The 23,510-nt window shown below is 52.1% G+C and overlaps 1 protein-coding gene across 4 annotated transcripts; it reads left to right on the forward strand.

The window, feature by feature from the left end:
* The first annotated feature begins 958 nt into the window (after positions 1-958).
* On the forward strand, positions 959-23,134 carry LOC142488374 (uncharacterized). Of its 4 annotated transcripts, XM_075588840.1 has the most exons (5): positions 978-1,018; positions 5,662-5,801; positions 17,637-17,762; positions 17,960-18,073; positions 21,532-23,134. In XM_075588840.1, exons 3-5 carry the CDS (start codon positions 17,744-17,746, stop codon positions 22,377-22,379), a joined length of 981 nt encoding a protein of 326 aa, XP_075444955.1. In that variant the 5' UTR covers positions 978-1,018; positions 5,662-5,801; positions 17,637-17,743; the 3' UTR covers positions 22,380-23,134. The 4 variants fall into 4 exon arrangements, with proteins under 4 accessions (XP_075444956.1, XP_075444955.1, XP_075444957.1 ...); XM_075588841.1 differs by lacking the exon at positions 5,662-5,801 and having other exon boundaries at positions 959-1,018; XM_075588842.1 differs by lacking the exons at positions 978-1,018; positions 5,662-5,801 and adding an exon at positions 14,281-14,365.
* The last annotated feature ends 376 nt before the right edge of the window (positions 23,135-23,510 follow it).

Below are 23,510 nucleotides of genomic sequence, written 5' to 3' on the forward strand. Positions count from 1 at the left end.
CCTCATTGCTCTCCCTCCCCCCCCTCATTGCTCTCCCTCCCCCCCCCTCATTGCTCTCCCTCCCCCCCCCTCATTGCTCTCCCTCCCCCCCCCTCATTGCTCTCCCTCCCCCCTCCTCCCCCCCCCTCATTGCTCTCCCTCCCCCCTCATTGCTCTCCCTCTCCCCCCCCCCTCCCCTCCCCCCTTCCCCTCCCCCCTCCCTCCCCTCCCCTCCCCCCTTCCCCTCCCCCCTTCCCCCCCCTCCCCTCCCCCCCCCCTCCCCTCCCCTCCCCCCTTCCCCCCCCTCCCCCTCCCCCCTTCCCCCCCCTCCCCTCCCCCCTTCCCCCCCTCCCCTCCCCCCTTCCCTCCCCTCCCCTCCCCCCTTCCCCCCCTCCCCTCATTGCTCTCCCTCTCCCCCCCCCCCCTCATTGCTCTCCCTCTCCCCCCCCCCCCTCATTGCTCTCCCTCTCCCCCCCCCCCCCTCATTGCTCTCCCTCTCCCCCCCCCCCTCATTGCTCTCCCTCTCCCCCCCCCCCCCTCATTGCTCTCCCTCTCCCCCCCCCCCCCCCTCATTGCTCTCCCTCTCCCCCCCCCCCCCCCCCTCATTGCTCTCCCTCTCCCCCCCCCCCCCCCCCCCTCATTGCTCTCCCTCTCCCCCCCCCCCCCCTCATTGCTCTCCCTCTCCCCCCCCCCCCCCTCATTGCTCTCCCTCTCCCCCCCCCCCCCCTCATTGCTCTCCCTCTCCCCCCCCCCCCCCTCATTGCTCTCCCTCTCCCCCCCCCCCCCCCTCATTGCTCTCCCTACAGGAGGGAGGGGAGGACACAGCTAGCAGGGGGAGAGGACACGGGAGGGAGGAAAGGACACAGGAGGGAGGGGAGAACACAGCTAGCAGGGGGAGGGACACAGGAGGGAGGGGACATAGGAGGGAGGGGAGGGGACATAGGAGGGAGGGGAGGGGAGGGGAGGACACAGCTAGCAGGGGGGGGGGGAAGGGGGAGTAATCACAGGCCGGCAGGACTCACTCACAAGCTGCAACAAGGTAATTATGAGAATATATTCATATATCTGCTCTGATAGGCAGAGATTCCCCCTCCCACTTTTTTGTAATGATCTATATTATTCACACGTCTCCTGATCTCCTGTCTATTTACCCTTATTACCCCACTTCCCGCGGCCCCTCCCTGCCCTGCTGAGTTTATCCCCACAGTGGGATCTGCCTGTGTGTTTATCCCCACGGTGGGATCTGCCTGTGTGTTTATCCCCACAGTGGGATCTGCCTGTGTGCTTATCCCCACGGTGGGACCTGCCTGTGTGTTTATCCCCACGGTGGGATCTGCCTGTGTGTTTATCCCCACGGTGGGACCTGCCTGTGTGTTTATCCCCACGGTGGGATCTGCCTGTGTGTTTATCCCCACGGTGGGATCTGCCTGTGAGTTTATCCCCACGGTGGGATCTGCCTGTGAGTTTATCCCCACGGTGGGATCTGCCTGTGTGTTTATCCCCACGGTGGGACCTGCCTGTGTGTTTATCCCCACGGTGGGACCTGCCTGTGTGTTTATCCCCACGGTGGGACCTGCCTGTGTGTTTATCCCCACGGTGGGATCTGCCTGTGTGTTTATCCCCACGGTGGGATCTGCCTGTGTGTTTATCCCCACGGTGGGATCTGCCTGTGTGTTTATCCCCACGGTGGGATCTGCCTGTGTGTTTATCCCCACGGTGGGATCTGCCTGTGTGTTTATCCCCACGGTGGGATCTGCCTGTGTGTTTATCCCCACGGTGGGATCTGCCTGTGTGTTTAACCCCACGGTGGGATCTGCCTGTGTGTTTATCCCCACGGTGGGATCTGCCTGTGTGTTTATCCCCACGGTGGGATCTGCCTGTGTGTTTAACCCCACGGTGGGATCTGCCTGTGTGTTTATCCCCACGGTGGGATCTGCCTGTGTGTTTATCCCCACGGTGGGATCTGCCTGTGTGTTTATCCCCACGGTGGGATCTGCCGGTGTGTTTATCCCCACGGTGGGATCTGCCGGTGTGTTTATCCCCACGGTGGGATCTGCCGGTGTGTTTATCCCCACGGTGGGATCTGCCTGTGTGTTTATCCCCACGGTGGGATCTGCCTGTGTGTTTATCCCCACAGTGGGATCTGCCGGTGTGTTTATCCCCACAGTGGGATCTGCCGGGGTGTTTATCCCCACAGTGGGATCTGCCGGTGTGTTTATCCCCACAGTGGGACCTGCCTGTGTGTTTATCCCCACAGTGGGACCTGCCTGTGTGTTTATCCCCACAGTGGGACCTGCCTGTGTGTTTATCCCCACAGTGGGATCTGCCTGTGTGTTTATCCCCACAGTGGGATCTGCCGGTGTGTTTATCCCCACAGTGGGATCTGCCTGTGTGTTTATCCCCACAGTGGGATCTGCCTGTGTGTTTATCCCCACAGTGGGATCTGCCTGTGTGTTTATCCCCACAGTGGGATCTGCCTGTGTGTTTATCCCCACCGTGGGATCTGCCGGTGTGTTTATCCCCACAGTGGGATCTGCCTGCTGTGTGTTTATCTCCACGGTGGGATCTGCCTGTGTGTTTATCTCCACGGTGGGATCTGCCTGTGTGTTTATCTCCACGGTGGGATCTGCCTGTGTGTTTATCCCCACAGTGGGATCTGCCTGTGTGTTTATCCCCACAGTGGGATCTGCCTGTGTGTTTATCCCCACAGTGGGACCTGCCTGTGTGTTTATCCCCACAGTGGGACCTGCCTGTGTGTTTATCCCCACAGTGGGACCTGCCTGTGTGTTTATCCCCACAGTGGGATCTGCCTGTGTGTTTATCCCCACAGTGGGATCTGCCGGTGTGTTTATCCCCACAGTGGGATCTGCCTGTGTGTTTATCCCCACAGTGGGATCTGCCTGTGTGTTTATCCCCACAGTGGGATCTGCCTGTGTGTTTATCCCCACAGTGGGATCTGCCTGTGTGTTTATCCCCACAGTGGGATCTGCCGGTGTGTTTATCCCCACAGTGGGATCTGCCTGCTGTGTGTTTATCTCCACGGTGGGATCTGCCTGTGTGTTTATCTCCACGGTGGGATCTGCCTGTGTGTTTATCCCCACAGTGGGATCTGCCTGTGTGTTTATCCCCACAGTGGGATCTGCCTGTGTGTTTATCCCCACAGTGGGATCTGCCTGTGTGTTTATCCCCACAGTGGGATCTGCCTGTGTGTTTATCCCCACAGTGGGATCTGCCGGTGTGTTTATCCCCACAGTGGGATCTGCCTGCTGTGTGTTTATCTCCACGGTGGGATCTGCCTGTGTGTTTATCTCCACGGTGGGATCTGCCTGTGTGTTTATCCCCACAGTGGGATCTGCCTGTGTGTTTATCCCCACAGTGGGATCTGCCTGTGTGTTTATCCCCACAGTGGGATCTGCCTGTGTGTTTATCCCCACAGTGGGATCTGCCTGTGTGTTTATCCCCACAGTGGGATCTGCCTGTGTGTTTATCCCCACAGTGGGATCTGCCTGTGTGTTTCTCACAATCGCCCTTTCTCTCTAAGGCCTGGGACATAGTGGTGTGAGCAAGGCTGAGCCGTGCTGAGCCGGGCTCACGCTCAGCACTGAGCCCCTGCAGCCGCAATGAGAGCGGCTTTAGCAGGGGCTCGCGCACGCTTGGGGAAGCGCGTGTCTCACCAAGTTTTCAGATTTGGCGCTCGCCGGAGCGCAGGGCCGGTCACGTGAGCGGTTCGCCCAAAGAGGGGGAACCAGCTCCGTGACGTCACTGGCCCGTCCCCGACCCGCCCACGGACGGCGCGCTGTGTAAGGCCAGGGAAAGCCCCGCTTTCCCTGAGCCTCAGCGCGCCTCCGCACGGACAAAATGTCTATGTCCCAGGCCTAAGGCTGCGTCCATAGACACATAGAGGGAAAGAGGGTGCTTCCGCTGGCCATGGTGTGGGCACCATTGTTGAGCATGTCTAGGGGCGAGCCTGTGACCGGCCCATCCCGCCAAGAAATCAGTTTTAACTGATTTCATGCGCAACGCGCGCCCCCTCCCGCCCGCACGCCGCATAGACGCAATCACTGCCTTTAGGCAGTCTGACCGCTCAGCGTGCGGACGCGCGGTCGTCCATACCATGGACGCAGCCTTAGTTATTCAGTGTTAGGCTGCGCTTACAGTGCCGGCGCCGCGATGTCGCGGCAAAAGAAACGCACTGCCGCCGTCGCGTGCGCTTATAGTAGAAGAGACGCGACGGAGCGACGGCTTGGTCGCGATCACTGGAAGGCCGCGTTCACGCTGGGGACTGCGTGACGCAGTCCTCGTAATGACGGAGAGGGCACAACATGTACTAAGGGGGCTTGATGAAGGATCGAAAGCATCGATTGCTGGGGGACCCAGGGGGCAATGTAATAATCAGCTACTTTTTGTGCGTATCACACGTACAGAGCAGCCGCACAGCGCACCCTACTCCACGGACTCGTGTCTGACGGCACGTTATACCATTCTCTGGGTAATATTGTCCTGTGGAATAGATGCAGTAATGGCAGGAGGTGCGCGGGGAGCTGGGGCGCCTGCAGCGTCGCCCCCCTCCTGTCCCTCCTCTACGAACCTTTCATTGGCTGCTGAAACTGACGTCGGCGCTGCTGCAGCCGGAGATCACAGATTGAAAGGTCTCCCGCGGCTGCTGCAGCGCCGACGCCGCGCTTTGCAGCCAATGGTAGTTTCAATACTGAACACTACCATTGGCCGCCAGGAGTCTGTGACGAGCGCGGAAGCGCACGTCGTGTAGCGCGCTGTGTGTGCGGGGCCGAAGTCAAGTTAATTTGATTTTTCCAGCGACCGCAGCGTGGCGTCGCCGGCACTATAAGCGCGGCTTACACGGCTTTGCTGCCTGGGGTCAGAGAGGAAGAGACTTGTAATTATGTTGGTGTAACAACAATACAAAAATACTTCCTTGTCCCCTTGAGGATTTGCAGCATAGCATTCAGTGATGGAAAGTAAACGTTACACGGTGAGGCTGATAAATGTGCATGCTAAATATATGGCTAAATGGTATAATGTAGAACAGAAAATGATAACGCTGCACACCAATAGATAAAGGAAAATACTGGCAACAACCGGTGCTCATGGATCCTAAGATAGTGAAGAATTGATGATCCAGGGCACAATGCGGATTTTCAAAAAGATTTAATAAATCAAATAGCACCAGATATGACGTTTCGTCCTTGAGAAAGTCCTCTGTGCGAAACGTCGCATTTGGTGCTAGAGTATTTGATTTATTGAATCTTTTTGAAAATCCGCATTGTGCCCTGGATCATCAATTCTTCACTAAATAGTATTATATAACAGAACTTGCAGCCAATATATTAGCCAATTAGACTGTAAGCTCCTCGGGGCAGGGACTCCTCTTCCTAAATGTTACTTTTATGTCTGAAGCACTTATTCCCATGACCTGTTATTTATATTATTTGTTATTTATATGATTGTCACGTGTATTACTACTGTGAGACGCTATGTACATTGATGGCGCCATATAAATAAAGACATACAATACAATATATTTACAATTCCAGGTATTGCTGTGTTAGGGAGAGGTTCTGATCTATTGGGCAGTGTCTCTTTAAATCTCCTGCACACGTGTCTGTGTGTCTGTGTGTGACAGTGCAATGGAACGCTTGGTAACACGATGCGTCCCATACACAGGAAGTGACCTCATGTAGCTGGGGTTACTGTGGAACTCCTGCAATACCGGAAATACCCCGAGGGGAATAAACAGCTGTCACAGCACCGGATACGAGGTTTCTTCCCGGCTGGGAATCATGGCGGGGATTACTGCAGGCAGGGTAGGTACAGTATATAACTCCCGTGCATGGCGGGGATTACTGCAGGCAGGGTAGGTATATAACTCCTGTGCATGGCGGGGATTACTGCAGGCTGGGTAGGTATATAACTCCTGTGCATGGCGGGGATTACTGCAGGCAGGGTAGGTATATAACTCCCGTGCATGGCGGGGATTACTGCAGGCAGGGTAGGTATATAACTCCCGTGCATGGCGGGGATTACTGCAGGCTGGGTAGGTATATAACTCCCGTGCATGGCGGGGATTACTGCAGGCAGGGTAGGTATATAACTCCTGTGCATGGCGGGGATTACTGCAGGCTGGGTAGGTATATAACTCCTGTGCATGGCGGGGATTACTGCAGGCAGGGTAGGTATATAACTCCCGTGCATGGCGGGGATTACTGCAGGCAGGGTAGGTATATAACTCCCGTGCATGGCGGGGATTACTGCAGGCAGGGTAGGTATATAACTCCCGTGCATGGCGGGGATTACTGCAGGCAGGGTAGGTATATAACTCCCGTGCATGGCGGGGATTACTGCAGGCAGGGTAGGTATATAACTCCCATGCATGGCGGGGATTACTGCAGGCTGGGTAGGTATAGAACTCCCGTGCATGGCGGGGATTACTGCAGGCTGGGTAGGTATATAACTCACGTGCATGGCGGGGATTACTGCAGGCAGGGTAGGTATATAACTCCCGTGCATGGAGGTGATTACTGCAGGCGGGGTAGGTATAGAACTCCCGTGCATGGCGGGGATTACTGCAGGCAGGGTAGGTATATAACTCCCGTGCATGGAGGTGATTACTGCAGGCAGGGTAGGTATATAACTCCCGTGTATGGAGGTGATTACTGCAGGCAGGGTAGGTATATAACTCCCGTGCATGGCGGGGATTACTGCAGGCAGGGTAGGTATATAACTCCCGTGCATGGCGGGGATTACTGCAGGCAGGGTAGGTATAGAACTCCCGTGCATGGCAGGGATTACTGCAGGCAGGGTAGGTATATAACTCCCGTGCATGGCAGGGATTACTGCAGGCAGGGTAGGTATATAACTCCCGTGCATGGCGGGGATTACTGCAGGCGGGGTAGGTATATAACTCCCGTTCATGGCGGGGATTACTGCAGGCAGGGTAGGTATATAACTCCTGTGCATGGCGGAGATTACTGCAGGCAGGGTAGGTATATAACTCCCGTGCATGGCGGGGATTACTGCAGGCAGGGTAGGTATATAACTCCCGTGCATGGCGGGGATTACTGCAGGCAGGGTAGGTATATAACTCCCGTGTATGGAGGTGATTACTGCAGGCAGGGTAGGTATATAACTCCCGTGCATGGCGGGGATTACTGCAGGCAGGGTAGGTATAGAACTCCCGTGCATGGCAGGGATTACTGCAGGCAGGGTAGGTATATAACTCCCGTGCATGGCAGGGATTACTGCAGGCAGGGTAGGTATATAACTCCCGTGCATGGCGGGGATTACTGCAGGCGGGGTAGGTATATAACTCCCGTTCATGGCGGGGATTACTGCAGGCAGGGTAGGTATATAACTCCTGTGCATGGCGGAGATTACTGCAGGCAGGGTAGGTATATAACTCCCGTGCATGGCGGGGATTACTGCAGGCAGGGTAGGTATATAACTCCCGTGCATGGTGGGGATTACTGCAGGCAGGGTAGGTATATAACTCCTGTGCATGGCGGGGATTACTGCAGGCAGGGTAGGTATATAACTCCCGTGCATGGCGGGGATTACTGCAGGCAGGGCAGGTATATAACTCCCGTGCATGGTGGGGATTACTGCAGGCAGGGTAGGTATCTAACTCCCGTGCATTGCGGGGATTACTGCAGGCTGGGTAGGTATATAACTCCTGTGCATGGAGGTGATTACTGCAGGCAGGGTAGGTATATAACTCCCATGCATGGCGGGGATTACTGCAGGCAGGGTAGGTATATAACTCCCGTGCATGGCGGGGATTACTGCAGGCTGGGTAGGTATATAACTCCCGTGCATGGCGGGGATTACTGCAGGCAGGGTAGGTATATAACTCCCGTGCATGGCGGGGATTACTGCAGGCTGGGTAGGTATATAACTCCCGTGCATGGCGGGGATTACTGCAGGCCGGGTAGGTATATAACTCCCGTGCATGGCGGGGATTACTGCAGGCAGGGTAGGTATATAACTCCCGTGCATGGAGGTGATTACTGCAGGCAGGGTAGGTATATAACTCCCGTGCATGGCGGGGATTACTGCAGGCAGGGTAGGTATATAATTCCCGTGCATGGCAGGAATTACTGCAGGCAGGGTAGGTATATAACTCCCGTGCATGGCGGGGATTACTGCAGGCAGGGTAGGTATATAACTCCCGTGCATGGAGGTGATTACTGCAGGCAGGGTAGGTATACAACTCCCGTGCATGGCGGGGATTACTACAGGCAGGGTAGGTATATAACTCCTGTGCATGGCAGGGATTACTGCAGGCAGGGTAGGTATATAACTCCCGTGCATGGAGGTGATTACTGCAGGCAGGGTAGGTATATAACTCCCGTACATGGCGAAGATTACTGCAGGCAGGGTAGGTATATAATTCCCGTGCATGGCAGGGATTACTGCAGGCAGGGTAGGTATATAACTCCCGTGCATGGCGGGGATTACTGCAGGCAGGGTAGGTATATAATTCCCGTGCATGGCAGGGATTACTGCAGGCAGGGTAGGTATATAATTCCCGTGCATGGTGGGGATTACTGCAGGCAGGGTAGGTATATAACTCCCGTGCATGGCGGGGATTACTGCAGGCAGGGTAGGTCTATAATTCCCGTGCATGGCGGGGATTACTGCAGGCAGGGTAGGTATATAATTCCCGTGCATGGCAGGGATTACTGCAGGCAGGGTAGGTATATAATTCCCGTGCATGGCAGGGATTACTGCAGGCAGGGTAGGTATATAATTCCCGTGTATGGCAGGGATTACTGCAGGCAGGGTAGGTATATAACTCCCGTGCATGGCGGGGATTACTGCAGGCAGGGTAGGTATATAATTCCCGTGCATGGCAGGGATTACTGCAGGCAGGGTAGGTATATAATTCCCGTGCATGGAGGTGATTACTGCAGGCAGGGTAGGTATATAACTCCCGTGCATGGCGGGGATTACTGCAGGCAGGGTAGGTATATAACTCCCGTGCATGGCGGGATTATTGCGGACAGGGTAGGTATATAACTCCCGTGCATGGTGGGGATTACTGCAGGGAGGGTAGGTATATAACTCCCGTGCATGGCGGGGATTACTGCAGGGAGGGTAGGTATATAACTCCCGTGCATGGCGGGGATTACTGCAGGCAGGGTAGGTATATAACTCCCGTGCATGGCGGGGATAACTGCAGGCAGGGTAGGTATATAATTCCCGTGCATGGCGGGGATTACTGCAGGCAGGGTAGGTATATAATTCCCGTGCATGGCAGGGATTACTGCAGGCAGGGTAGGTATATAATTCCCGTGCATGGCAGGGATTACTGCAGGCAGGGTAGGTATATAATTCCCGTGTATGGCAGGGATTACTGCAGGCAGGGTAGGTATATAACTCCCGTGCATGGCGGGGATTACTGCAGGCAGGGTAGGTATATAATTCCCGTGCATGGCAGGGATTACTGCAGGCAGGGTAGGTATATAATTCCCGTGCATGGAGGTGATTACTGCAGGCAGGGTAGGTATATAACTCCCGCGCATGGCGGGGATTACTGCAGGCAGGGTAGGTATATAACTCCCGTGCATGGCGGGATTATTGCGGACAGGGTAGGTATATAACTCCCGTGCATGGTGGGGATTACTGCAGGGAGGGTAGGTATATAACTCCCGTGCATGGCGGGGATTACTGCAGGGAGGGTAGGTATATAACTCCCGTGCATGGCGGGGATTACTGCAGGCAGGGTAGGTATATAACTCCCGTGCATGGCGGGGATAACTGCAGGCAGGGTAGGTATATAACTCCCGTGCATGGCGGGGATTACTGCAGGCTGGGTAGGTATATAACTCCCGTGCATGGAGGTGATTACTGCAGGCGGGGTAGGTATATAGCTCCTGTCATGGCGGGGATTACTGCAGGCAGGGTAGGTATATAACTCCCGTGCATGGAGGTGATTACTGCAGGCGGGGTAGGTATATAGCTCCCGTGCATGGCGGGGATTACTGCAGGCAGGGTAGGTATATAGCTCCTGTGCATGGAGGTGATTACTGCAGGCAGGGTAGGTATATAACTCCCGTGTATGGCGAGGATTACTGCAGGCAGGGTAGGTATATAACTCCCGTGCATGGCGGGGATTACTGCAGGCCGGGTAGGTATATAACTCCCGTGCATGGCGGGGATTACTGCAGGCAGGGTAGGTATATAACTCCCGTGCATGGAGGTGATTACTGCAGGCAGGGTAGGTATATAACTCCCGTGCATGGCGGGGATTACTGCAGGCAGGGTAGGTATATAATTCCCGTGCATGGCGGTGATTACTGCAGGCAGGGTAGGTATATAACTCCCGTGCATGGAGATGATTACTGCAGGCGGGGTAGGTATATAGCTCCCGTGCATGGCGGGGATTACTGCAGGCAGGGTAGGTATATAACTCCCGTGCATGGCGGGGATTACTGCAGGCAGGGTAGGTATATAACTCCCGTGCATGGCGGGGATTACTGCAGGCTGGTTAGGTATATAACTCCTGTGCATGGTGGGGATTACTGCAGGCCGGGTAGGTATATAACTCCCGTGCATGGCGAGGATTAATGCAGGCAGGGTAGGTATATAACTCCCGTGCATGGTGGGGATTACTGCAGGCGGGGTAGGTATATAACTCCCGTGCATGGCAGGGATTACTGCAGGGAGGTTAGATATATAACTCCCGTGCATGGCGGTGATTACTGCAGGCTGGTTAGGTATATAACTCCCGTGCATGGCGGGGATTACTGCAGGCAGGGTAGGTATATAACTCCTGTGCATGGCGGGGATTACTGCAGGCAGGATAGGTATATAATTCCCGTGCATGGCAGGGATTACTGCAGGCAGGGTAGGTATATAACTCCTGTGCATGGCGGGGATTACTGCAGGCTGGGTAGGTATATAACTCCCGTGCATGGCGGGGATTACTGCAGGCAGGGTAGGTATATAATTCCCGTGCATGGCAGGGATTACTGCAGGCAGGGTAGGTATATAATTCCCGTGCATGGCGGGGATTACTGCAGGCAGGGTAGGTATATAACTCCCGTGCATGGCGGGGATTACTGCAGGCAGGATAGGTATATAATTCCCGTGCATGGCAGGGATTACTGCAGGGAGGGTAGGTATATAACTCCCGTGCATGGCGGGCATTACTGCAGGCAGGGTAGGTATATAATTCCCATGCATGGCAGGGATTACTGCAGGCAGGGTAGGTATATAACTCCCGTGCATGGCGGGGATTACTGCAGGGAGGGTAGGTATATAACTCCCGTGCATGGCATGGATTACTGCAGGCTGGGTAGGTATATAACTCCCGTGCATGGAGGTGATTACTGCAGGCGGGGTAGGTATATAGCTCCCGTGCATGGCGGGGATTACTGCAGGCAGGGTAGGTATATAACTCCCGTGCATGGAGGTGATTACTGCAGGCGGGGTAGGTATATAGCTCCCGTGCATGGCGGGGATTACTGCAGGCAGGGTAGGTATATAGCTCCTGTGCATGGAGGTGATTACTGCAGGCAGAGTAGGTATATAACTCCCGTGCATGGCGGGGATTACTGCAGGCAGGGTAGGTATATAACTCCTGTGCATGGCGGGGATTACTGCAGGCAGGGTAGGTATATAACTCCCGTGCATGGAGGTGATTACTGCAGGCAGGGTAGGTATATAACTCCCGTGCATGGCGGGGATTACTGCAGGCAGGGTAGGTATATAACTCCCGTGCATGGTGGGGATTACTGCAGGCAGGGTAGGTATATAACTCCCGTGCATGGCGGGGATTACTGCAGGCAGGGTAGGTATATAATTCCCGTGCATGGCGGGGATTACTGCAGGCAGGGTAGGTATATAACTCCCGTGCATGGAGGTGATTACTGCAGGCAGGGTAGGTATATAACTCCCGTGCATGGCGGGGATTACTGCAGGCAGGGTAGGTATATAACTCCCATGCATGGCGGGGATTACTGCAGGCAGGGTAGGTATATAACTCCCGTGCATGGCGGGGATTACTGCAGGCGGGGTAGGTATATAACTCCCGTGCATGGCGAGGATTACTGCAGGCTGGGTAGGTATATAACTCCCGTGCATGGAGGTGATTACTGCAGGCTGGGTAGGTATATAACTCCCGTGCATGGTGGGGATTACTGCAGGCGTGGTAGGTATATAACTCCCGTGCATAGCGGGGATTACTGCAGGCAGGGTAGGAATATAACTCCCGTGCATGGCGGGGATTACTGCAGGCAGGGTAGGTATATAACTCCCGTGCATAGCGGGGATTACTGCAGGCAGGGTAGGTATATAACTCCCGTGCATGGCGGAGATTACTGCAGGCAGGGTAGGTATATAACCTCCTGTGCATGGCAGGGATTACTACAGGCAGGGTAGGTATATAACTCCTGTGCATGGCGGGGATTACTGCAGGCAGGGTAGGTATATAACTCCCGTGCATGGCGGGGATTACTGCAGGCAGGGTAGGTATATAACTCCCGTGCATGGAGGTGATTCCTGCAGGCAGGGTAGGTATATAACTCTCGTGCATGGCGGGGATTACTGCAGGCAGGGTAGGTATATAACTCCCGTGCATGGCGGGGATTACTGCAGGCTGGGTAGGTATATAACTCCCGTGTATGGCGGGGATTACTGCAGGCAGGGTAGGTATATAACTCCCGTGCATGGCGGGATTACTGCAGGCCGGGTAGGTATATAACTCCCGTGCATGGCGGGGATTACTGCAGGCAGGGTAGGTATATAACTCCAGTGCATGGCGGGGATTACTGCAGGCTGGGTAGGTATATAACTCCCGTGCATGGCAGGGATTACTGCAGGCAGGATAGGTATATAACTCCCGTGCATGGAGGTGATTACTGCAGGCAGGGTAGGTATATAACTCCCGTGCATGGCGGGGATTACTGCAGGCAGGGTAGGTATATAACTCCCGTGCATGGCGAGGATTACTGCAGGCAGGGTAGGTCTATAACTCCCATGCATGGCGGGGATTACTGCAGGCAGGGTAGGTATATAACTCCCGTGCATGGTGGGGATTACTGCAGGCAGGGTAGGTATATAACTCCTGTGCATGGCGGGGATTACTGCAGGCAGGGTAGGTATATAACTCCCGTGCATGTAGGTGATTACTGCAGGCGGGGTAGGTATATAACTCCTGTGCATGACGGGGATTACTGCAGGCAGGGTAGGTATATAACTCCCGTGCATGGCGGGGATTACTGCAGGCAGGGTAGGTATATAACTCCCATGCATGGCGGGGATTACTGCAGGCAGGGTAGGTATATAACTCCTGTGCATGGCGGGGATTACTGCAGGCAGGGTAGGTATATAACTCCTGTACATGACGGGGATTACTGCAGGCAGGGTAGGTATATAACTCCCGTGCATGGCGGGGATTACTGCAGGCGGGGTAGGTATATAACTCCCGTGCATGGCGGGGATTACTGCAGGCAGGGTAGGTATATAACTCCCGTGCATGGCGGGGATTACTGCAGGCAGGGTAGGTATATAACTCCCGTGCATGGCGGGGATTACTGCAGGCAGGGTAGGTGTATGAAATAGGAAAGGGAGACAGTGAGACAGTGTCAGTATGGAGCAGAACTGCTGGACCTGAGAGATTATCGGGAGCATTTATCAAAGTCTCTGATGCCAAACGGGAGCACCAGATGTATCTGCTTTTATTTATACTATAGCACTGTACAGTATGTTACTATCTTTATACTATATTAGTGAAAGCACTGTATGTTTGCCTGCCTGCCTGCATGCATGCCTGCCTGCTGGATGTCCGGTGTCCCTAGCGGCAATCTCATTGGTCCCTTGGCCCGCCCGCCCCCGCACACCTCTCATTGGCCTCACACACTCACACCACCCCCTTGGCCCGCCCCCCACACCTCTCATTGGCCTGAGGCGGAGTGACGGGCCAAAGGTCCAAAAAAATAAATAAAACACACACACACACACACACACACACACACACACACACACACACACACACACACACACACACCTCTCCAAATCACCTCTTCCCCCTCCCCAGCGGCATCACCTCTTCCCCCTCCCCAGCGGCATCACCTCTTCCCCCTCCCCAGCGGCATCACCTCTTCCCCCTCCCCAGCGGCATCACCTCTTCCCCCTCCCCAGCGGCATCACCTCTTCCCCCTCCCCAGCGGCATCACCTCTTCCCCCTCCCCAGCGGCATCTAACTATGTAACGCTCCAAATCACCTCTCCCCGCTCCAAATCACCTCTCCCCCCTCCCCGCTCCAAATCACCTCGCTTCCCGCAGCTGCCACGCGGCGCGTAAGATGGCGGACCCCCTTCCTCCCTCGCGGCGCCGAGTCAGACGGTGGCGGCGCCCGGAAGTACAGGTAGGTGTCGCTCCCCACCTCCGGCGCCAAACGGAACTGAGAAAGGGCTCATCAACTGAGGTGTGTGTGTGTGTGTGTGTGTGTGTGTGTGTGTGTGTGTGTGTGTGTGTGTGTGTGTGTGTGTGTGTGTGTGTGTGTGTGTCACTGTCCACTGCCCCCCCCTCCTATCCACTGCCCCCCCCTCCTGTCCACTGCCCCCCCCTCCTGTCCACTGCCCCCCCTCCTGTCCACTGCGTCCCCCCTCCTGTCCACTGCGTCCCCCCTCCTGTCCCCCCTCCTGTCCACTGCCCCCCCTCCTGTCCACTGCCCCCCCCCTCCTGTCCACTGCCCCCCCTCCTGTCCACTGCCCCCCCCTCCTGTCCACTGCCCCCCCCTCCTGTCCACTGCCCCCCCTCCTGTCCACTGCCCCCCCCCTCCTGTCCACTGCCCCCCCCTCCTGTCCACTGCGTCCCCCCTCCTGTCCACTGCGTCCCCCCTCCTGTCCACTGCGTCCCCCCTCCTGTCCACTGCGTCCCCCCTCCTGTCCACTGCCCCCCCCCTCCTGTCCACTGCCCCCCCTCCTGTCCACTGCCCCCCCCTCCTGTCCACTGCCCCCCCCTCCTGTCCACTGCCCCCCCCTCCTGTCCACTGCCCCCTCCCTCCTGTCCACTGCCCCCCCCCTCCTGTCCACTGCCCCCCCCTCCTGTCCACTGCCCCCCCCCCTCCTGTCCACTGCCCCCCCCTCCTGTCCACTGCCCCCCCCTCCTGTCCACTGCCCCCCCCCCTCCTGTCCACTGCCCCCCCCCCCTCCTGTCCACTGCCCCCCCCCTCCTGTCCACTGCCCCCCCCCTCCTGTCCACTGCCCCCCCCCCTCCTGTCCACTGCCCCCCCCCCCTCCTGTCCACTGCCCCCCCCCTCCTGTCCACTGCCCCCCCCCTCCTGTCCACTGCCCCCTCCCTCCTGTCCACTGCCCCCCCCTCCTGTCCACTGCCCCCCCCTCCTGTCCACTGCCCCCCCCCCTCCTGTCCACTGCCCCCCCCCTCCTGTCCACTGCCCCCCCCCTCCTGTCCACTGCAGGAAATGCAGGGGGAGGAATCCATGCCTTTGAGGCGCCCCCCCCCTCCCTTTGACGCCCCCCCCCCCTCCCTTTGACGCCCCCCCCTCCCTTTGACGCCCCCCCCTCCCTTTGACGCCCCCCCCCTCCCTTTGACGCCCCCCCTCCCTTTGACGCCCCCCCCCTCCCTTTGACGCCCCCCCCCTCCCTTTGACGCCCCCCCCTCCCTTTGACGCCCCCCCCTCCCTTTGACGCCCCCCCCCTCCCTTTGACGCCCCCCCCTCCCTTTGACGCCCCCCCCCTCCCTTTGACGCCCCCCCCCTCCCTTTGACGCCCCCCCCCTCCCTTTGACGCCCCCCCCCTCCCTTTGACGCCCCCCCCCCTCCCTTTGACGCCCCCCCCCTCCCTTTGACGCCCCCCCCCTCCCTTTGACGCCCCCCCCTCCCTTTGACGCCCCCCCCTCCCTTTGACGCCCCCCCCCTCCCTTTGACGCCCCCCCCTGCCTTTGACGCCCCCCCTGCCTTTGACGCCCCGCGCGCACACACTGACTGACTGCCGCACGCACGCACACACTGACTGACGCGCACACAAAGCCTGACTGACGCACGCACACACTGACTGAGGCACACACTGACTGTGTGTGCGTCAGTCAGTCTGTGTGTGTTTGTGTTTCTGCCTCAGACTCACTGACGCGCGAGCAAACACACAGTGACTGACGCACACACGCTACATGAAGCTGTAAAGGAGGGAGGGAGGGGGGGACTGGATTGATGTGAATGGGGGACAAACAGAGAGAGGGGGGAGGAGAGAGAGGAACGGGAACATTACATCCCGGGCAACGCCGGGTCTCTCAGCTAGTGTGTTATACAGGAGGGTTTAGTTATGACGCAATCCTGAACCAATTCTGTATATTGCAGTTATTTTGAAATTAAGTTTTATGTGTGTCTTTATTTATATAGCACAATTAATATACATAGCGCTTTACAGTAGTGATACACGTGACAATCATACAAATAACAAATAACAGAACATGGGAAGAAGTGTTTCAGACATAAAAATTTAAATTTAGGAACAGGAGTCCCTGCTCTGAAGAGCTTACAGTCTAATTGTTAGGTAGGAAGAACGTACAGAGACAGTGGTAAGTGTGTCTGCAGGGGGCCAAGCTTTATCATGTGTATAGTATTAGCCATGGTGCTACTCATATGCTGCTTTAAGCAAGTGTGTCTTAACATGGGTCTTAAAGGTGGATAGAGAGGGTGCTAGTCGGATACTGAGGGGAAGGACATTCCAGAGGTGTGGGGCAGTCAGTGAAAAAGGTTTAAGGCGGGAGAGAGCTTTAGATACAAAGGGGGTAGAAAGAAGACATCCTTGAGCAGAACGCAAGAGTCGGGATGGTGCATACTGAGAAATTAGGGCTGAGATGTAAGGAGGGGCAGAAGAGTGTAAAGCTTTAAAAGTGAGGAGAAGAATGGAGTGTGAGATGCGGGATTTGATCGGAAGCCAGGAGAGGGATTTCATGAGGGGAGACGCTGAGACAGATCTAGGAAAGAGTAGAGTGATTCTGGCAGCAGCGTTTAGGATAGATTGTAGGGGAGACAGGTGAGAGACAGGAAGGCCGGACAGCAGGAGTTACAGTAGTCAAGATGGGAGAAAATGAGGGCCTGAGTCAGAGTTTTAGCAGTCGAGCAACAGAGGAAGCGGCGTATCTTTGTCATATTGCGGAGGAAAAAGCGACAGGTTTTGGATACGTTTTGAATGTGAGGGTGATGATGTGGCATACGAGGATCTGCAATGCTCCCTAACCCCCTTCCACTTTCATTTTTTTATGGGATTGGAATGGGGGAATATCCCTGATTTTTAACTGCACTATTTTTAGCTCCTATGACTGCAGTGTCCCTGAAAAATTACCCGTATTCCTGGTGTTCAAAGAGAACTTTAATTGCCGGCTAATAGGAAACTGCAACCGATAATGTTGCGGCTTCCTATTTTGCCTGCGATTTGGCAGCCATTTTCTTTCCTCTGAAGGGAGATTTAATCTCAGTAATTGGTAAGTATATCCAGAACCCCGAGCTTAAAATAGTGCAGTTTATCTCCTGTGGATCCCCGGCTTCCCATCGTTCTTGGGGTTTTTTAAAAATAAAAAAAAATTAAGATTTGGGTATTGCTGCTCTAAAGCTTATACTGTGGTTTGTTCCAATAAGTGATTAACACAAACGATATTTCCTATATTTCCTATAGTCCCAGCCATGGTTCTGATGGATCTCGGGCACAGCTGATACACAGTAACTTAGGATCACGGAGCCTCCTATCTCGGCACATTCACAGGAGCGCTGCTCACTACCAGCATGGATCCACACGTGTTAAGTGAGTAGAAGATATTTTGCTGCCATCAGCAAGTAAGATGTAATTTTCCTGAAGCTCCGACATTTACTGTCCGAGGCGCTGGTAACACGTTGCTTTACAACCGGTATTATATTATACACGTATTAGAGGCGGTGATATCACAGGAAGAGCCCCCACTCCCAGCTTCACATGATGGATTTTCTTTTTCTTGTTGGCAGGTTCCCCGGTGATTGTACCCGAGACGCTCCAGATTAAGCCGGAGAAAGAAGAGTCGGACACTGGGGAACTTCTGACCACCATAAATAGTAATATTATTATGCTTACTGTTGATGGTGAGTATCCTAATATCCTTTTGTGTTCCACAAAGACGGCTGTGTTATAATATGTATGGCCCCCTTCAGGAAATATTCAGGATTAATTACCACCTATTAGTGATTCATTAGGCTAGTGGATGGGGTTAACCCCTTCATTACCTTAACGGTTACTACCGCCACCATCCCACTACCCACCCGAGACACCTAACCACCCACCCCAAGACAATTAACTCCCCCCACCACCACCACCAAGGAATAGGCAAATAACCTTGTAGCCAAGTATAGCTACTAGCACTTTTGCCCATTTAATTCCAGTAAAATACATAATACGTTAAATGAATACATTTTTACTTACCCGTGCCAGGTTGAAGGCGGCGTCCTCTTCAGCCCAAACATGTAAGGGCCGATGCCCAGCTACTAAAACACCAGTAACCCCTTAATTACCTTAGTGGTTACTGTAGTTGCAGGATGGGTTAACCGCTTAATTACCCTAGTGGTAGTAACTACTGCAACTTCTACAGGAACGGTACCCAGGAAAGGAAATTACTCGCGTACAGCTCACACTTTTTTGTAGGCTTTAGTAAACAACACAAGTGTTGTGTAAAATGACCGATTTATTGCACTGGATTCTATCCCTGAAACCCTGTTGTGATACTTGTTATGAACAATGACATTCAGACTTACGCCTTTTTACACTTTCGAATATGACAAGAACACACATGTAGCCACCCTTATATAAAGGTAATATAAATTAAATGGTATGTATGCGCAGTATATTAAGCTGCAATCCCAGGTAGCCAGTCAGAGAAAAGGTTGTAAATAGATTTCCCAAAACCAAATCCAACCATGCTGTTAGCAAAGATTTGTTTGCTTTCCTTTTTGTGGGGTAAGATACTAATTACAAATGTAATTTCTTGGGGGCCTCTGACTGTGGAAGTGTTTTGTAAATGAAGTGGGTTTTTAAAAAAAAATATTTACCCCTAGCTAACCCCGTCCTTACCAGAGAGCCAATAAAGATAACGAGAGGGCAGAGGGGGACTTTTCCAGCTATCCCTGCACATACAGTGACGTCCGATAAAAGAGCAGCCCGAGGAATCGAACCCGTCCCAAGTCCCAGCTCACCAGGCTTAGAAACTATTGAAAATTATATATTTTAAATACTTATACAGTACGTGTCATAGACTGGTAAAATAAGAAAAATGGCATAAATTCAGATGTAACCGCCTAAACATGGGACCGCCGTTAGTACATGTTGCACCTTTTAGTCTCCCTGATACCACATCACACATTCTTCTGTATATATATATATATATATATATATATATATATATATATATATATATATATATATATATATATATAGCAACTGTAAATATTACTGTATGTTCATTTGCATGTCTTAGACAGGTCTGCAACCCTGTCTTTCCCCATTGTCACCCAGCATACAGCGCTTCCACTGCAGTAAGGGATTCTGGGAAATGACATGCAAATGAGCACTCAGTGCCACCTTTTGTCTCAAGCTCGTACTGTATTACACAAGCCAATCCTCAAGCCACTGCATGCTGTTTTAATATATATCTTTCCTCTCTCTCTCCTCTTTCTCTCTCTCCTCTTTCTCTTCTCTTTCTCTCTCTCCTCTTCTCTTTCTCTCTCACACACAATAAGTAGGGCGACCATATTTGTCTCGGCAAAAACCGGGACAAATGTCACGCATGCGCGATCGTTGCTTGCCGATGAATAAGAAAAGCGGGATAGCACCCCAAAATGTCAAGACAGTTGCAGTACACTTTTTTTTTTTTCTCATTGTTCTTTCTATTGATTTTCTAACATTGCTGGTAAACATGACAGATTTCAACACATCTTTACAATTTTCCATGTTTAAATTATACTTAAACAAAAAAATATATAAGTAAAAAGGTATAAATCAGATGCTCAAACTTAACTCAAAGTTACACAATTTTTACATTAAATAATTAACACACAGAATGACTGCTTTGTACAGACACATATTACAGACGTTAGGATCAGATATACTGTTCTCTGTCTTGATAACTGTTTAACCTGGTTCTTTTCTCCCTCTGTTTACCTCATCTATGACCTTGTGCAATTTCCCACTAGCGACTCCAGGACGTGTGTGCAAAAGCATGATATATTTGGTCTTTTTCACTCTGCGGTAGGGAGTCGATAAAGGGTTCCCATTTTGTAAAGAAATTCTCATTTTTTTTGTTCCTTATTGGTCTTCGTTTCCATTTTATCTAAGGTCATTAGCTGAGTGAGATGTTTTAACCGTTTCCACATTTGGAGGGTCATGTTTCACCCAATGCACCATTATAGACTTTCTAGTTGACCGGAGTATAATTTTAGCAATTCCCCATTAACGTCTTTCCACCCCTCCATGTTCCCAAATTAAACCGATAGAGGTTCCTTCACAGTTACCACTTTTGTCATGTCACGTATATATATTAGAACCTAGTCCCAAAAATCAGATTTACATGGGAATTCCCATAGGCAGTGTTTTAGATCCGCTTTAATAAGCAGACATTTCTGGCATTTATTTTGATCCTTTTCTATCTGTTTATATTGGATATCAAACGCATAATATGCTCTATGTAGTAATTTACATTGTAATTCCCTCCATGTCTCTGATATTATTATTTTCCTGGTTCTACCCAATCTTACCAGCAAAGAGTCAATCTCCGTTATTTCTGGGAAGTCCTTGTTCCACTTGGCTGCCACTTTTTACAATTGCTTGCCATGGTCTTTATCTCGGATCCAATCACATAATTCAGAGATCGAATATGTCATATTATTTTCAGTCCTAAAGTAGCTATCAAACATGTTGTTTTCTAGTATCTCTTTCTTATAATTCTCTAGGCTCTCACAGTAATGTATGATCTGCATGTAGGGGAAGAAGTGAGATTGTGGGAATTCCTTCTCAACTCTGAGCTCTTCAAATGACAGAAAGCATTCCCGTTCTGTATCTCCCAGCGGCCCTATATATTTTTTATTCCCTTGGTTTCCCACGTCTTACACATTTTGAGATTGACCTGGTTCAAATTTCATGGCAGTGCACTTTTAACAGCACTGCAAAGCGTGAAACAAAACCGCGTATGTCTGGCAGACCAAGCAAAGTTTAGTTTGGTGCAGGGTGAGAGACTGTGCTCTTGCCCTGACACGTTCTCTGGGAACCTGTAGCGTCACAGGTTGGGAATAGACTTCCCTGAGGGCGTCTGCCGCCTCCATTTTAAGATTTAATCCTTATCAGTAGCTAATTTGGAATAATCCCTGCACGGTAGGCAGACCTGGGTGTGGTCCCCTGGATCTGGAGTAGTGAGTGAATTTAACCCCTTAACTCCCTTTTCTCCTATACACTCCTCCACAGCGCTATATAAATAAAGATATACTGTACATGCATAACTACAAATTACATATGCATCAAATTTAATGGACCCTTCTTTTTTGTTTACTTCTATTAGATATTTTGAATGAGAGGAAAAACTGGAGCTCTGATATTTCCCAAAATTGTTTGACTCCTCAGAGCCCAGACCCGACAAAAGCGAATGATTCCTGCGACACAGTCGACACATCCAAGGATCCATTGCAAGAAGATGATGAATTTACAGAGCTTGTCCAGCACACGGCACAGACTGAATCTGAGTGTGGGTCAAGCACAGTATATGAGGAGGAGTCTAGAGGAAGCAGTGGAGCTCAGCTGTATATCTGTTGTGACTGTGGAAAAAGTTTCACACGTCATTGGGTCCTGCTGGTACATAGTCGCGTCCACACCGGGGAGAAACTATTTGGTTGTACGGTGTGTGGGAAATATTTCACACGGAAGCACACCCTCAATAGGCATCAGCTTGTCCACACATGGGAAAAGTCCTTTGTTTGTTCAGAGTGCGGGAAGAAATTCACTCACAAGTGGGACTTCGTTAGACACCAGGGTAGTCACGTGGGGGAAACACCTTTTGCTTGTTCAGAGTGTGGGAAACAATTCACTCACAAGAGGAACCTCGTCAAACACACTCAGATTCACACAGAGACAGGGGTGACAACTTTCATATGTACAGAGTGTGGGAAAAGCTATTCTCAGAAGGTCGGGCTCACACGTCACCAGATGATTCACACAGGGGAGAAACCTTTTACATGCCAAGAATGTGGGAAGCAATTTGGTAAAAAGGGGAATCTCCTTAGACACCGGCGTATTCACACGGGGGAAAAACCTTTTACATGTTCGGAATGTGGAAAAAACTTTTCTAAGAAAAGAAGCCTTCTCTCACACCAGAGCGTTCACACAGATAAGACAGTTGAGAGTGCTGAGTAAGGGAAATCCTTTATAAGAAAGTTGAGCCTCATAATACACCAGCACGTTCACACTAGTAAGAAACCTTCTGTGTGTACAGAGTGGGAAATTCTTTATACTGGAGGAAAACTTCACTCACGCCAGTGTGCACATGGCAATGAAGCCTTGTGCCCGTACCCAGTGTAGGGGAAGCTTTTCGCATACACTGGGATTCATTAAGCTCTGATGAAGGGTTCTTGCAATCCCCAGGGTGATGCCTCTACACACACTAGCGAGTTCATACCGTGAGAATCTTTTCTTGTGTAGAATAATGGGAGCCAGTTTTTCCATAAGGAGAGGAACATCCCCTCATACATCACAGAACAGACAAAGGTTACAAGCCCGTTATCTGGACAAAGTGTATGGAGAACTTCCAAAAAAACAAGGAGCTTCACTAAAGGATGACTGAATATACTGCTGTCTGGGCACTGGCAAACCAGAGACAATTATTTTATTTTCTATGTTTAAAAAAGGGCATAGTCCGTCGTGAAGTCACCAACTTTGCCACATAAGTTGTCCTCAACTGTCCTCTTGTGAGTGATAACAAGTATATTTGATGGCCGATCATCTTGTTTCTTTAAAGATAGAAATGTGAGTTATGAGGAGTTCAGACTTCATATATTGTTTAAAAAGTGCTTCTTATAATCTTTTGTTTAGAATTGGTTTATTCTGACAGAAAAGATCAACAAGCCACACCAAAATACGGTGACAATTAAAGATTTCTTTCTAGTAACTCATAGCTTTGTGTTGATTATATCATTTTATTATTTCATATCATTTAAGTTACAGTGGAGTTTTTTTCATGATCACGCATTTATTAGCAAATTAGCTGTCCCTGAAACTAGGTTAGGCTGCGCTTATGGCGACTCGACGTCGCGTCAAAACAAATGCATTGCTGCTGTCACATGCGCTTATAGTAAGCACGGAGCGACGGCTTGGTCGCGTTCGCTGGAAGTCATCTCAATTTGATTTTTCCAACGACCGCAGCCTGCCGTCGCGTCGCCGGCACTATAAGCGCAGCCTAACACAACATAAAACAATACTAAGTATGTCTAAACACCGCTCCATAATTGTTTTCATTTTTATAATCGGAACTGGCGGGTTTCCCAGAGC

Source organism: Ascaphus truei, chromosome 2 (genome assembly GCF_040206685.1).
Source record: "Ascaphus truei isolate aAscTru1 chromosome 2, aAscTru1.hap1, whole genome shotgun sequence".
NCBI lineage: Eukaryota > Metazoa > Chordata > Amphibia > Anura > Ascaphidae > Ascaphus > Ascaphus truei.